The sequence below is a fragment of the Chanos chanos genome, chromosome 15 (assembly GCF_902362185.1).
Source record: "Chanos chanos chromosome 15, fChaCha1.1, whole genome shotgun sequence".
Taxonomy (NCBI): domain Eukaryota; kingdom Metazoa; phylum Chordata; class Actinopteri; order Gonorynchiformes; family Chanidae; genus Chanos; species Chanos chanos.
Window position 1 is genome coordinate 10381834 of NC_044509.1, and position 14245 is coordinate 10396078.

General features: G+C 46.4%; 1 protein-coding gene across 3 annotated transcripts in view; it reads left to right on the plus strand.

The window, feature by feature from the left end:
• The window catches only part of cblb (Cbl proto-oncogene B, E3 ubiquitin protein ligase), a 52629-nt gene extending 38723 nt beyond the window's left edge, over window positions 1-13906 (plus strand). For 2 of the 3 annotated variants that reach the window (XM_030792427.1, XM_030792428.1), the window contains exons 8-19: window positions 822-909; window positions 1102-1233; window positions 4009-4209; window positions 5355-5537; window positions 5675-6031; window positions 8164-8255; window positions 11160-11303; window positions 11617-11681; window positions 12125-12232; window positions 13023-13178; window positions 13298-13420; window positions 13606-13906. In XM_030792427.1, coding sequence (XP_030648287.1) covers window positions 822-909; window positions 1102-1233; window positions 4009-4209; window positions 5355-5537; window positions 5675-6031; window positions 8164-8255; window positions 11160-11303; window positions 11617-11681; window positions 12125-12232; window positions 13023-13178; window positions 13298-13420; window positions 13606-13865 — 1909 coding nt within the window. In that variant the 3' untranslated portion in view covers window positions 13866-13906. The remainder of the gene's footprint in view (window positions 1-821; window positions 910-1101; window positions 1234-4008; window positions 4210-5354; window positions 5538-5674; window positions 6032-8163; window positions 8256-11159; window positions 11304-11616; window positions 11682-12124; window positions 12233-13022; window positions 13179-13297; window positions 13421-13605) is intronic. The other variant, XM_030792429.1, reaches the window with a different exon arrangement.
• The last annotated feature ends 339 nt before the right edge of the window (window positions 13907-14245 follow it).

The window sequence follows — 14245 nt, forward strand, 5'->3', positions numbered from 1 at the left end:
TGAAGTTGGACCGTTTAGAACTGGGTTGGGACTGGTGGAGCACTTCAGGAACATATTCACAGTAGGATTTTAACTTAGCGTTGCAGTCATACGTTAGGGAGGAACTGCCCTGTCACTGATGAGAAAACCTCTATGTGGATACATCAGAGTACGTTTTCTGTCTTTCAAAGGCAGGCTACGGAGAGAGAGCCATTACCTGTTTCCCTGTGGACCCTTCTCTGTAGCCTCGGTAGATTTGGTTTACCGACTGGATTAGTGTCTCTCTCCGTTTGGTGTATTCATTTTTCTCTGTTGGTGTTTAATTGGCTTTTGCCTGAAGGGTATTTTGCATTCTCACTACCCCAGTTAATTTTGTTTCTTTTACCTCCCCAGTCCAGTTGCTAAAGATATTGTGTGAAATCATTGCATCAGGTCCCATTCAGTCAAAGTCTCTGACACGCGTTATCATACTCCTCTTCATCAAACAGTTTCATATGGTTGTGTTACCTGTGCCGTGAGGAGGTGATGGGCAGATTATGTGTATGAATGCAGTTTGACTGCAGTGGTCACACTCGAATGCTTTTGGTTTAGGTTCTCTGTTAGAGAGCGAGTGAAGGTGTCCCACTTTCCTGTAGCCGCTAATGGACATGCCAGGAAAGCAATTATGCATGAAAGCACATTAGCCCAACTGCCCGTCTGTGGATTTGAAGGGACATGACTCTGGTTTGTGAGTGTGTGTGTGTGTGTGTGTTCCTGTGTGTGTGTGTGTGTGTGTGAGTGTGCACGTGTGTGTGTAAGTCTCAAGTGTACTGTACTCCTGACCTTTTTTGCATTATCTTCAGTTACCTGTTCCCTGACGGACGCAGCTACAACCCTGATCTGACAGGCCTGTGTGAACCCACTCCTCATGACCACATTAAAGTCACACAGGTTAGTCACACACGTGTGTTTGTGGGCGTATGTCTGAATGTATGTGTGTGCGTAAAGTCACACAGGTTTGTTACACACGTGTGTCTGTGGGCGTATGTCTGAATGCATATGTATGTGTGAAGTGTGTGTTTGTGTGTGTGTGTGTGTCTTAATGTGTGCATTAACTCAACCCTCTCTCTCTGTTTCTGGCAGGAGCAGTATGAACTGTATTGTGAAATGGGCTCGACGTTTCAGTTGTGTAAGATCTGCGCTGAAAACGACAAAGATGTGAAGATAGAACCATGTGGACATCTCATGTGCACTTCCTGTCTTACAGCGTGGCAGGTACAGACCGTGCAGGAGTGCAGGCCAAAGGCCCTCTCCATCTTACGCTGAACTCTCACAGGGCTTCAGCATGTTCGCGCTCATCACGCTCCAACGGTCTTCAAACACCAACAAGATCATTACGATAAAGATGTAAATTTCAGGGTTTTTATTTTTTTTTTTATTTTTTATTTTTTTTAAAGCTGCACTCGTGCATTAAAGCGACACGGTTTATTTTACATATGTCGTGGCACCACCCTCCGTAAACAGGCATAGTTCAAACGGGCTTCAAAACGTTACAGCCTATAAACATGAATTGTTGGCAGAGTGAGTGTGTTTGAACAGCGCAGTCAAGGAGAACCAGTAACGGAGGCCTGGCAAACCAGCAGGCCCCTCTTCACTTTTCCATAGTCTGTGCATGTGTCCTTATCAAGCCTGTAAACAGCTGAAAAGGGTGTATGTGTGTGTATGTGTGTGTACTTGTACAGCTATCCTTGTGAGGACCAGTTTGACGTTGGGAGTGATGATGTTTTGGAAAAGTGAGGACATTCTGGCTGGTCCTCACATCTTCAAAGAGCTGTTTGAGGGTTAAGACTTGGTTTTAGGGTTCAGGTTAGAATTAGGTTAGGCTTAGGGTAAGGGTTGGGGTTAGGAGTTTAGTTGTGATGGTTGAGGTTAGGGTAAGGGGCAAGGGAATGCATTATGTCAACGAGTGTCCTCACAAAGATAGAAGTACGTGTGTGTGTGTGTGTGTGTGTGTGTGTGTGTGTTTGTGTGCGTGTTTGTATAATTAATGCCATAAAAACTCATTTGCTATGCTGCCAGAGATCCTCCTAACTCTGTCATGTTGTGGAACATCTGTGCTGCTTTGCTCAGTAAACGGATATGCAGCGGGCCCGTGGGAGGCCGACTTCTCAGCACTGACACGACTGTGGCAGGAGGTCACTGATATTTCTGCTACAACACATGGCTGTTGCATGAATCTCATTGTTCTTCATATCGCCTCTGCGGTCAGCTGGGTGGAGTGTGTGTGTGTGTGTGTGTGTGTGTGTGTGTGTGTGGTGTGTGTGTGTGTGTGCGTGCGTGCGTGTGTGTGCGTGTGTGTGCGCGCGTGCGTGTGTGTGTGTGTGCGTGCGCGTGCGTGCGTGTGTGTTCTTGCAGAGATCTTTCTGATTGCGCTGTGCACAGCACTTCCCCTGTTGCCTGCTCACACTGTCTGCAAGTCAAGGACTCAGGTCGAAGGTGCGACATTCAGCGCTGAGGCTGGAGTTAGTGATTTTTTTTTTTTTTTTGGTCGTGTTGTGGTTTGATGCTGTGGAGAGAGGTGACGGAAAGGAGCTAAAAAGCTGTCGTGACGCGTCCCACGGCCAAGGCTGCAAGCTTTAAACGGGAGTGTGAAAGCGCCGAGTTTTATATAAGACCTCGTTTAGACGGAAGAGAACAAAACCCAAGTTACCATTTTTAAGGAAGCCCTTGCTGTACAGATCTGCCAAAGTCTAAGAATAATAGTTCAGACTTTCTTTTTCTTTTTTTTTTTTCCCTTCAGCATTTGACTGTGTGCTCACTGAAGCTTGTAGTCAGTGAAAGTCTATAACACAAGTTAATGAGGAGACAGCACCGGCGTATGCCTCTTTGAAATCTCCGGCCCAGTTTTCGTCCACGTCCAAAGCTGTTCGAGAGCTGGTTAGGATCCCGTTTCATCTGCTTTGCTTTTGAAAGCATTAATATTCATCACTGTTTTTTTTTTCTATTGGGATTTTTTTTTGTTGTTGTTGTTTTTTTTTTTTGTTTTTTGTTTTTTTTTTGGTTTGTTTGTTTTGTTTTGTTGCCATCGCTTGAAAGAAAAAAAAAACCAAAAAAAAAAACCTTTGCCCTCGCACGCGGTGGTCAGCGCGTTGGCGTGAATTCGTGCGAGCTGCTTCTGAGAGACGCCCACTCTTCCATGTGAGAGACGTGTGTGTGTGTGTGCGCGCGCTGTGCATTGTCAGTGAGACGGAGTGCCCTCTCTCTGGCACAGAGACTAATTAGGATTAAGTTTCAAACAGCGCTTTGATGCCTTTCACAAGTCCCCAACCAGATGGCTGTCATGAGCATCTTTTGTTCTTGTAAATATTGACACACTTTGATTTCTGGGCGTTTAAGAGGAGGAAATGAGAGGCAAATGGACTTTTTTTTTTTCTTTTTCTTTTTTTTTTTGTTTTGTTACCATGTGCTGTCTGTGAGTTGATACTGAGGCCTTTAAGATGAGAGAATGGACTTCCCTCTCAATATGTGTGTGTCCAATAGAGACTGTAAATACATATACATACATACATAGACACACACACACACACACACACACACACATATGAATATATATGTATATATATTTTTTTTTTTTTTCCAAATTTGAGAAGGAGAGATGTGGAATTAAACGCTGCAGGTTTTACGGTGAGTGAAACCATGTGGTCTCCAGCTGTTTGTAATTGCTTGCTCTCTCTCTTTCTCTCTCTCTCTCTCGCTTCAGTTCCTGTAGCGAAAGCACTTCCTCATGGGCCCCAAATATTTCCCCAACATGGCCATGTTTACGCTATCGTACAAATAAGCAAACTCGAGTGGTACAAATTTCACCCAAGGCTGTCCAGTCTGGTGTGCTTACATACAGTATTTGCATGTTTGTGTGTGTGTGTCCTTTTTTTTTTTTTTTTTTTTTTTTTTTAAGGAGGGTCCAGTACGTGTCCATACGTGCGCCGCTGTATGTCTCAGAGAGCATGTATGTAACTGCGCGTACGTGACATCTTTGTTTTGTTTCCGTAGGAGTCCGACGGCCAGGGTTGTCCTTTCTGTCGCTGTGAGATCAAGGGCACGGAGCCCATCATAGTGGATCCCTTTGACCCACGCAACGAAGGGGCCAAGTGCTTCTTCCTGGAGCAGTTCAACTCGCCCATGTTGGACTTGGATGATGACGACGACCGCGAGGAGGCCCTGGTCATGAATGGTTTGGCGTCCATTAGGAAGGTAAAAATAAAAACACACACACACACACACACACACACACACACACAACCAAATGCATGCTTCGTCTGTCAGCTTTAGCAAGAAAGAGCAAACTCCTGCCTTGTTGTCCAAGCGTAGATGGGTTGTGGGGGTAGGTTCCGGTCTCTTACTCCCTGTTAAAAAACATTGTGTTAGGTCTGTGGAGGGCATTCCATACAGAAAGTCTCACAATCAGAATGAAACTGAAAAGAGACGTGTCTAGGCTGGCATAAATGTCAGGTCCTTTTCATTGGAAGGAGAGGTCGCACAAGGGTTGCCTTGCAGGGACACTCAAGAGCTTAAACAATACTGAGTCAAATTTTCAATTAACCTTAAAGAGCGTAACAGGACACCTTGAAGCTAGTAGTATTTCAAAAGACATCCGTCGGCCAGTTTTTCATTCTGCCCCCTCCCCCCCTTTTTTTCCCCTTCATTTTAAAATTTTCAAACATGTTAAATGTGAATGACAAGCAGAGACAAGATGTTTCATCGAAACTGAAAAAAAAACAAAAAAACAAAAAAAAAAAACACTGCTCACTTCGGTTGAGTGGAGCCTCTGTGTTGCGATCAGTGTTACTCGATCCAGAGGAATATTCATGTTTCCGAATGGCTACTCATGTATTCAACCCCTTATTGGCATGAAAGACTGACTGTTTTTTTATGTTAAGAAAGAAACTAAAAATAAGCTTTTGTGGTTTGAGTTGGAATAAGGTGTTGGTACACTTTGAGTCCAATTGTTGTGTGTGTGTGTGTGGCATGCAGGATCCTAGAGATGAATTAATTTGATTTCTGTCAAGCTAGTGCGTCTTAAAAAAAGATTTAAAGATTTAATTATGTGTTGCTTATGTACAGATTTACTTTGTGTAAGAGATACTTTATGGCTGAAAAATCATTGTTCAGCCGCATGGGCTCCGGTGATAATTATCATGCTTCTTGAGACAATTAGCTTATAAGCTATTAACTGTTGCCTAAGGCAGAGTGTACAATGAGGCACTAATTTGTTTCCCTTTATTTAACAAAGAGTCCCTCTTGAAGAATGGAAAGGTAACATGCGGCCCTACATCTGCCTGATGCTGAGTAACAGGAGACTGGTTCCTGAACCCTTGTGATTTCTTGGTTCTTTTTAGTGCACTGAAAGACAGAACTCCCCAGTGATGTCACCAAACTCCTCCCCTGTGACGCAGCGCTGGAAGCCGCCGCCCGATCACGCGGGCCTCCAGCACCTGAGTCTGCCCCCAGTGCCCCCGCGGCTAGACCTCATCCACAAGGGCGTCCGCTCGCCCTCCGCAAGTCCCACGGGGTCGCCAAAGGTCAGCGAGAGAACAAACACCGTCCTTGTGCATCTGCGACGGCGTCTGTCTGCAGAGCATCTTTCCTGTTTTCGTAAGCCCCTGTCTCCCTTTGTTCTCTCTCTCTCTGTACCTCACTGTTCTCTCTCACTCTACAGTCCTCTCCTGGGATGGCCAGGAAACAAGACAAGCCTCTGCCCGCACCTCCGCCTCCACAGAGAGACCCTCCGCCTCCCCCGCCCCCGGAGCGACCTCCTCCCATTCCTCCGGACGGCCGCGCCAGCTGGCTCGCCCACCCCTCGTCCGGCCTGCCCAGGGACCCGCAGGTCCCCCAGGAGGTCCTGTGCCCGAAAGACAACCCGCTCCAAGACTGCCGCATCGGGGCGGACCGGTCTCCGAAACTCGGCCACTCCGCGCCGACCCACTTTAACGGCCGGATGCTGAGCGGCACCCCGGTGGACCCGGGGCCTCACTGGCCCCCTCAAAGACTGGACCCCACCTCAGACACCTCAAAGGTGAGAATCTGCACACCATGGAGCAACGTTCCATAGCGGGGGTGACGTCTTTAAATCCCGTTTTTTTTCTTCGGAGTCCAGTGCGTCTGCACTATAAAGTGGAAAAGAAGTTGGACACGGCGCTTTAAGACCTACAGGTCCATTTGTACTTTTGCGGTAGTTGATAGAGCTTTTTTTCTTAGCTATTTTTAAGCTTTGAGGACATTCACTTTTTTTTTGCTCGTTTCTGTTACTTAGCAACAGTGACAGAAATTCACAGAATTCAGAGCTGTGAATTTTGGCAGCCTGGAGTGTTTGCACCTCGATTGCCTGTTAAGTGAGTCTGCTTTGGCCATTATTTTAATTGGGGGGAGATGTAAGAGTGGGCTTCAAAAGCATATTATCACCCTTTGAGTCACATGCATGGTAACGCTCGCATGACTCCGGTTCAGCTGTTTAATTACAAATTTGACTCTGGTATCCAGCAGTAGTTTGTAATGAACGCTTTAAGAAAAGACCTATTGCCATAGGGAGTTCACACACTTGATCTTTGGGATTATCTGATTCTTGTTTTACCTCCAAGGGGCGAGAGAGACAGAAATAGATACGAGATACGAGCGCATGCGTCTCTTCCTTCGTGCATTAATAAATTGTACTTTTTTTTTTTTTTTTTTTAAAAGAAGAAAATTTATACATGGATCTCATTAAACATCTTCCGAGGTGTGAGTTGTTTCTAAATGATGTGGGCACTGAAAAAAACAAAGTTATGCAAAGCTGCGCAGTCATGCATGCACTGAGTACGATTTGCCTAGAGTGATGGACCGTATAGACTTTCGCAGAATTGATCAAATCCACAGTTCGCGCTTCGTTATCTTTACGTAGCCTTTTCAACTAAAAAAAAAAAACCAAAAAAAAAACCCAACAGCTCTCCATGCCTGAGCTGGTGTTTGAGATGTGTACAGGGGAGAGACAGCTGCTCTGGTATATGGTTAAGCTACTGTTTCTCTGTGAAGCATGAACCGTGTGCACTGAGTCGAAGCTAATCTGGCAATGATAGAGAAAGGGTTCTCATATACAGTCTCTGGTCAAACGGCCCTGCAATTAGGAATAATTTTAGAGTTCACGTTGACCCTAATCAACTCTATGCGAAGACATTAAAAAAAAAAAAAAAAAAACATTACGGATGTTGTATTTGGTCAGGTCCTGTTCATTTAGCTGAATATCGCAGGTTGACAGTTGGGCTGTGATGATGAGCCGTTACATAAAATGTTTTGTAAGATCTTCCAAAGACAGATGGTGTAGTCTGCAGACCCGCCGTTCTGCCGTACTCCGCTAGAACATCGGCAGTCCACTGTCTGCCTTTACACAGTATAGAACATCTGGGATGAGTCTATTCTTAAATGAACCCTGTTGCGCACGAGTCGCATGTGTCCGATTTCTCAGAGAGTTTTTTGCATTTCATAATCCTAACAAATGTAATTAGATGCACCGGTGGGAGCTGATTCTAGATCAGTATTCTTACTCTGAAAGACTTCAGATGCTGTACCCTCCACATACATTCACAGTCACTCAGTCTCACTCCTCCGTGTTCTCCTCCTCTCCTCCTACAGAAGTAATCCAGCCACCCCTTTTTGGAGTGTAACTTTTCCACTGAGAGATGAAAGATCCTCTTTGACCCCTTACAAACTCCAGCAGTTATATACTACAGAGAATGACAGGGCCTGTTTTAATAAAACTAACCCGGTAGCACCACTGGACCGGCCAGAGACAAAAACAACCTGCCTGTGGAGAGAGCCTAATGAAAAGGCAATCACTACCTTTGCAGTCATGGAGGAATTCTCTAGTTATGGCTCAAGTACAGTCGCCCAGAGCTACATAAAATGAGATAGGGACCCTTGGTCTTTCCCAGGTAATGATTATCTCGAAGGCTGCGGGGGAGATGTGTTTGTCTGGGGTAGGAACTGAAGACAGATGTCCACCGGTCCCATGCCTGGCTGGCGTGGGTCCTGAAGTCATTAGAGAGAAACTTGTTTGCTTCACCTGTCTGAAAGACAGTCTGTCTCCGGGCTAAAAAAGAAGAAAAAAAAAAAAAAAAGGTCACCTTGGTGCGTTAAGCTAATGCTGTGGGCGTTTGTGCGTCTGTTTGTCCGCAGCCTTTCTCCAACGGTCTCCTGCTCAGCGAGGAGTACGATGTGCCTCCTCTTCGCCACTCCCCTCCCCCACCCGCCCTCACCAGCAGCCAGAAGTGAGTATCCCAGCAGCCTCTGGTCACACACACACACACACACACTCTCACACATACACACACACACACACACACGCACGCACACACACACGCACACATACACACACACGCACACACACACACACATATACACATACGCACGCACACACACACACATACACATACACACAAACACATGTGTGCACACACAGAGGCAGATACCCACACACACACAGACAGACAGATACACGCACACACACATACACAAACGCGCGCACACATATGCACACATACAAACACATGCACGCACAGACACAGACACACACACACAGAGAGATACATGCACATGCAACACATATACACACACACACACACACACACATACATATATAGACACACATACATTTACACACCCCTCCCTTGTGGTACTGCTCTAACCCTCACTAGAGTCCTTCCTCTCTCTGATCACAATCACTCTTAACCAGCTCCATCTGGACTCTCTCCTTCATCCAGAGGAAACCAGCTTCAGAATACAAACAGCCTTTCTAATTAGCTTCACCAAAGCCGCTCACTCACAACATTGTTCGGCATTATGTTTGGAAAGAATCATCGTATTAGATATTCTTTGTCCTATTAATTTTTTCGGGGCAAGATTATATTTTGTATCATAGGATCCATATGGTTGAATTCCTTTGTCTGAAATGTAGTTTAGTGTTTAATTGGGATCATACGATGTTGTGGGTTTTTATGGAGGTGATTTTTATCCTGTCTCAGATAATGTTTTCCATGAATAATACTGAAAGTAACACTATACTATTTCTGTGTCATGTCTGAGTGCTGCGGAAAACTTACGACTTATTTGTGTCATTGCTGAATCTAGTACAATAGCGTGTTTCTCTGCTGTAGTGGGTTGCACCTCTGCTTGTGTATCTGTGTGTGTGTGTCTGTATCTGTGTGTGTGTTTCACTCACTGCTTTGACAGAGAGCACATGGCCAGAGCCCCTCTGCTGTTTGCACACATGTGCGCCAATTATGCAAGAGCAACAGGATCTGAAGAGTTCCTGCTCTTTAAACAAACACAAAGCAGTCCATACACACACACACACACACACACACACACACACAGCCGGCAGTGACGGCTTTCCTGTCCGGCCTAAGAGGGCATTAGACAGAGCCAACCCCTTTGCCCGTGTCCTCTGGGGTCAACCCCCCCCCCCCCCCAAAGTTTTCCCAGTCCCCTCCATTTACTCTGCCTTTTGACCCTGTTTACACAACTCCAGGTGATATGAAGTGGTTGCTGAAATGTTGGAGATGAATCCAGCGCCGCCGGGGCGGAATAACATTACTTATGGACGTCATTTTCAGATGCTGGTTTATAATAGAAAACATTCTTATTTATTTCTGCGTCCAATTGGGGGAAAGAAAAAAAAAAAACCTCCAAAAGGCAAAAAACAGCCACAACAAAAAAAAAAACACATCAGTTCCAGCGAGGCGTAAACAACACTTCAAACTAAGCTTTGCCTGATCTCGGGCGTTCGCGTCAGTTTTAATCAGTCAGCGCGTAAAATAAATATAGGAATGCTGGTTTATCTGTTATTTCAGGAATGGCATTATTCACATGGCATATTTGTATCCCAGGTGTATTGCCGTGTTGTGCAGATGGAAACAGGAAAGGGTGTGTATAGTATAGTCTGCTCTGGTGTTGTGTTGTGCTGTGCTGGTGCAGGCCTGGGGTTACTATTGTGTGTGTGTGTGTGTGTGTGAATGGACCAGTGGAAGGCTGGAAGGCCACAGGCTGAAGTGGTCTGTGTACAGCTGTGTACACTGCTTGGCTTTCTGGCTTAAGACACACTGGGCCCTTTGTGACTGCCCGAAACACGCTTTGCTCACCGCACTCATGGAATGGCTGAGCTCATTTTCCGTCCAAGTAGGAGCAGCACATCTGTACTGGGAACCTGTTTGCTGTGTTTGGGCTGTTTTCTACCTCCCCAGAGCTGCAGCCTTAACACTGCTGCGCATGGGTGGTGTTAAAGAGCTGAGAAACAAATACTCCCTTCATGAACCTCTGGAAAGTTCTCGACAACCTCTACCGTATCTGAGAGATACGCAATATCCCTCATTTGATATTATGACTCTCTCATAGATTTTGAGTAGTTGATTTTCTAAAGGTGACAACTGTGTTTCAAGACCCCCTCTAGAGGACAACGGAGTAATTACAAGGGCCTTGCTTCCGCGCGTCAGTTATCTACATTAGCTGTGAAGAAGCCAAATTGGCACAGTTAACTGATGTCTGGCTTTTTCAAAGTCAGATGAGCATAGGATACAGTCTGAATGCCAAACCTTTTAAGCTGAGGCCACTCCCTAAACAATGAGTCAGCTTGTCTGAGGACTTCTGTAATGGAGTTGAAATGGCCGAGGATCCAGACTCCAGTGTAAATGTTTACACAGAGTGATTCAGCACGTAACGACTGAGGAGAGTGTAGGTGTCAAGGCCTCCACCGCGCGAGGAAAGTTTGAGAAACCATGCGAAACAGAAGCTCAGTGTGTAACGTGTTCGCTACATAGAATGGCTTATACAGTAGATGTGATACATGCTTATACAGTAGACGTGATACGTGCTTTGAGAAGATAGTGAAAAATAATTGAGTCTTACAAGGGATTTTCTTCAGAGTATTTACATGTGGTTTATTTCCATAGACTGCTTCGTTTTTGAAGTAACTTAGTTCAGTTGTGTTCTGCAGTTACTTCATTGTCAAAACATTGACGTATGTAATCCCCGAAGACGCTGGTTGAAGTCCACTCTCCACACCCAGTACCATGTGACCGGTTCCCAAACTGAATGAGATTTCAGTGTATTGCGACAGAGCGACGAAGAGCGTGTCCGGTTTAAAACGCTGACGCAGGCCTGTGCTCCTCTCCCCGTAGGTACTCCAGCCCTCTGAGTAACCCGTGTCCAGAGAGGCCACGTTTATTGACGGATCGCGTGGAGGACGAGTATCAGATCCCTTCATCGCACCCGATCTGTCTGACCCAGCCGCCTGTCTGCATCTCCGTCCGCATCCCAAACAGGTGCCGTTCTCCTCACGCCGCCCTGTGCGGTTTACACCTACATTTACATTCCTTTAGCAGAGGCTTTTATCCAAAGCAGCCTCCAACACGGGCAAGAGTACAAACCAAACCAAGAGTACAGTCAAAGTCTATGAAATAAGTATCGCCACTAAGTTCAGTATTAGACCTCTCTACCACATAGCAGCATCCTGAGTGCTTTTATTTAAACTAAGATACTTCATATGCACCGAGATGAAGGTTTTACTTTGCACTCACTTTCTCTCTCTCACTCTCTCTCTCTCTTTCTCTTTTTTTTGTTGTTGTCTTTTTGTAGGGGTTTGGAGAATGGTTCCTCAGAGTCCTCTATAGAGGGAAAGAAGCACAAACTTCCTGAGCACAGTAAGTGTGTGTTTGTTTTGACGCGTTCCCCTCACCTCTCCTTCACACACATCATCCGCATTCACAGTCACTCTCTGCATGCGCGTGTGCGTCCGTCCGTCTGTCTCCACATTCACAGTCACTCTCTGCATGCGCGTGTCCGTCCGTCCGCCCACGCGACTGCATGTGTGTGTGTGTGACGTTGCGGGAATTTAGGGTCATTCTACATTGGTGAAGGTCAGGCGTTTGGGTTTTTTGAGTTCTGGTTTTTTGCGTGGGGCATGATTGTTTTTTTTTCCTGAGTTCCCGAGTGGGCGTGGGCGTGGGCGTGTGAGTGCGTGTGCAGGTGCGCGTGTGTGCGTGCGTGTGTTTGTTTGTGTGTATGTGTGTGAAGAAGCGGTACACGCCCAGAATGCATCGGGCCTCAGTAGCAGATCAGTTTAACCTTGTCTTGTGTTTCTCAGGTGATCTTTTTGACTCGGGCTTGTTGATATCGGGAGTGGCACGGTCCATACACTGTCCACTCCACAACAGGACACCCTCAGACTACGACATTCTGCTGCCACCGCAAGGTAGCCAGCCCCACCCCAGCCCGTCTCAGCAGCCATGCCTGATGTCCTTTCTGATTGGTTGCCTTGGTTGCTAATTATTCGTTACTGTATGCTTGAGGCATGTGGGGTTTTTTTGTGGTGTTGTACGGTCAGTCCCCCTTCGAACAGTCTGGAACGTAACTCTGTGAGCATGTGTTTTGAAAACGACCCCCTTTCATCGGATTGGACCAATTAGTATTACATCACTTACACACAGTTGTTGTGAAATCGTACTTTGTCTTAATGATCTGGTTTAGAGACTGTGTGTTGGTGCTGTGTGTGTGTATGTGCATGTGTGCGAGTCATTCGTATAATAACGAGGAAGAGATGATTTGCCAAACAGTTTGCAGATTGTTTCTTGTTTGCCTACATCCACGTCCTGGCCATATACCCATAATATTCAATACAACAGATGTTTTCATGAGCACTGATATTTACCCATCAAAGTTACTCATAAACTAAGCTAGAAGTTTCATGGAAGTCTGTAGGCATTAGTAGATAAACAGCGTAAACACTGGCTTGCCAATGGCCAGTCTTAAAGAATTGTGTGGTTTTAATTAATAAATACATAACTCTCAGAAAAATGTTTGATGTAATGTAGAGAGTTTTGAAACATCCTAAATCTGGACGGGCCAGCTTCAGACACAGTCTGCTCTCCCACTGCGTGGTGCAGGAACTCCTCCTAGTGGCAGGCAGCGGTAGTAGACGAGTATTGCTTTGGAAGCTCACACTTATTTCTCAGCGCTCCGCCCTCTCTTCTCTTCTCTTTCAGCCTCCCCGGCCGAGGACCCCTTTAACATGCCCCCGCCGTCCCAGCCCCCTCCCCCTCCTCCAATAAGACACAGTTTTCCAGAGCTCTCCTCCTCTCCATCCTGTCCCCGCCCGGCGCGACCCAGCTCTGGACACGACCACTTCCTGCTCAACCCCGGTAAGCTTTCTTTACCCTCTTACACAGACTCTACACGGGGACACTCCTCCCGACTGGCATGTACACACCGCCCTCTATAGAGAATATAGGCCTCATTGTGCTTTCATTCTAATTCTCAGATGCCTTCCTGGATGCTTTGAGTGGATCAGCACCCTTGCCCCCTGTTAGGAGACAGACTGGAGACAACATGAAGCCTCCGGTCAGAACGTCCCAGGAGTACGATCAGCTGCCCCCCACATCAGGTACCGCTGTTACTACAATGAGTGCTGCACAACGTCATAAGGAAAGCATTTGCATGAGTGAATACACTGAACGTATTAGAATTGACAATTAGAGGCATTTTGCATTCATCTGTCCTTTGGCGATCCACTTAATCAGAGCGGCGTTTCTGGTTTCTCTCTCTTTTTTTTTTTTTTTTTCCCTCCAGTGGCTGGAGACTGTTTGCAGGCTCCGGCGAGGCCGCCAAAACCCTTGCCCAGAAAAACTCCCCCAGACATCCAACAAAGGAAGGTCCACGGCCAGGACTCGGCCCAGGAGAACTTGGACGCCAAAATCGCCAAGCTCATGGGCGAAGGTTACTCTTTCGAGGACGTGAAAAGAGCGCTGATGATCGCTCAGAACAAAGTGGACGTGGCGCGGGACATTTTACGAGAGTTTGCTCTGGTCGCCCCCAGACTGAACCTGTAGCCAAAAACACAAACGTGAAAAAAAAGACTGGTGAGGTTGGACCGGAGCACGTTGGGACTACATTTCGGGGGGGGGGGGGGGGAGGGAAGGGGGAGGTAACCTGCCCGCGGCGTTCACTTTTGCGCCCCCACCCCCCCCCCCCCCTCCTCTTCCTCTGGGCTGGCTCAAAATCCTGAGACTGGAAAAAAGCCGCGAGACTGAAAAGAAAAAAACAAGCGCCCGGAGACGCAAAGGAACGAAAGGCAGCCAAGCATTTTTAGCCCTAAAGACTCGACCTGTGGGGTTCGAGGAGAACCCGTCGATATTTTTGAAAACACGAATCCTGTGAAAAAAAAACAAAACAAAAAAAAAACGAGAGAAAAAAAAACAACAAAAATAGA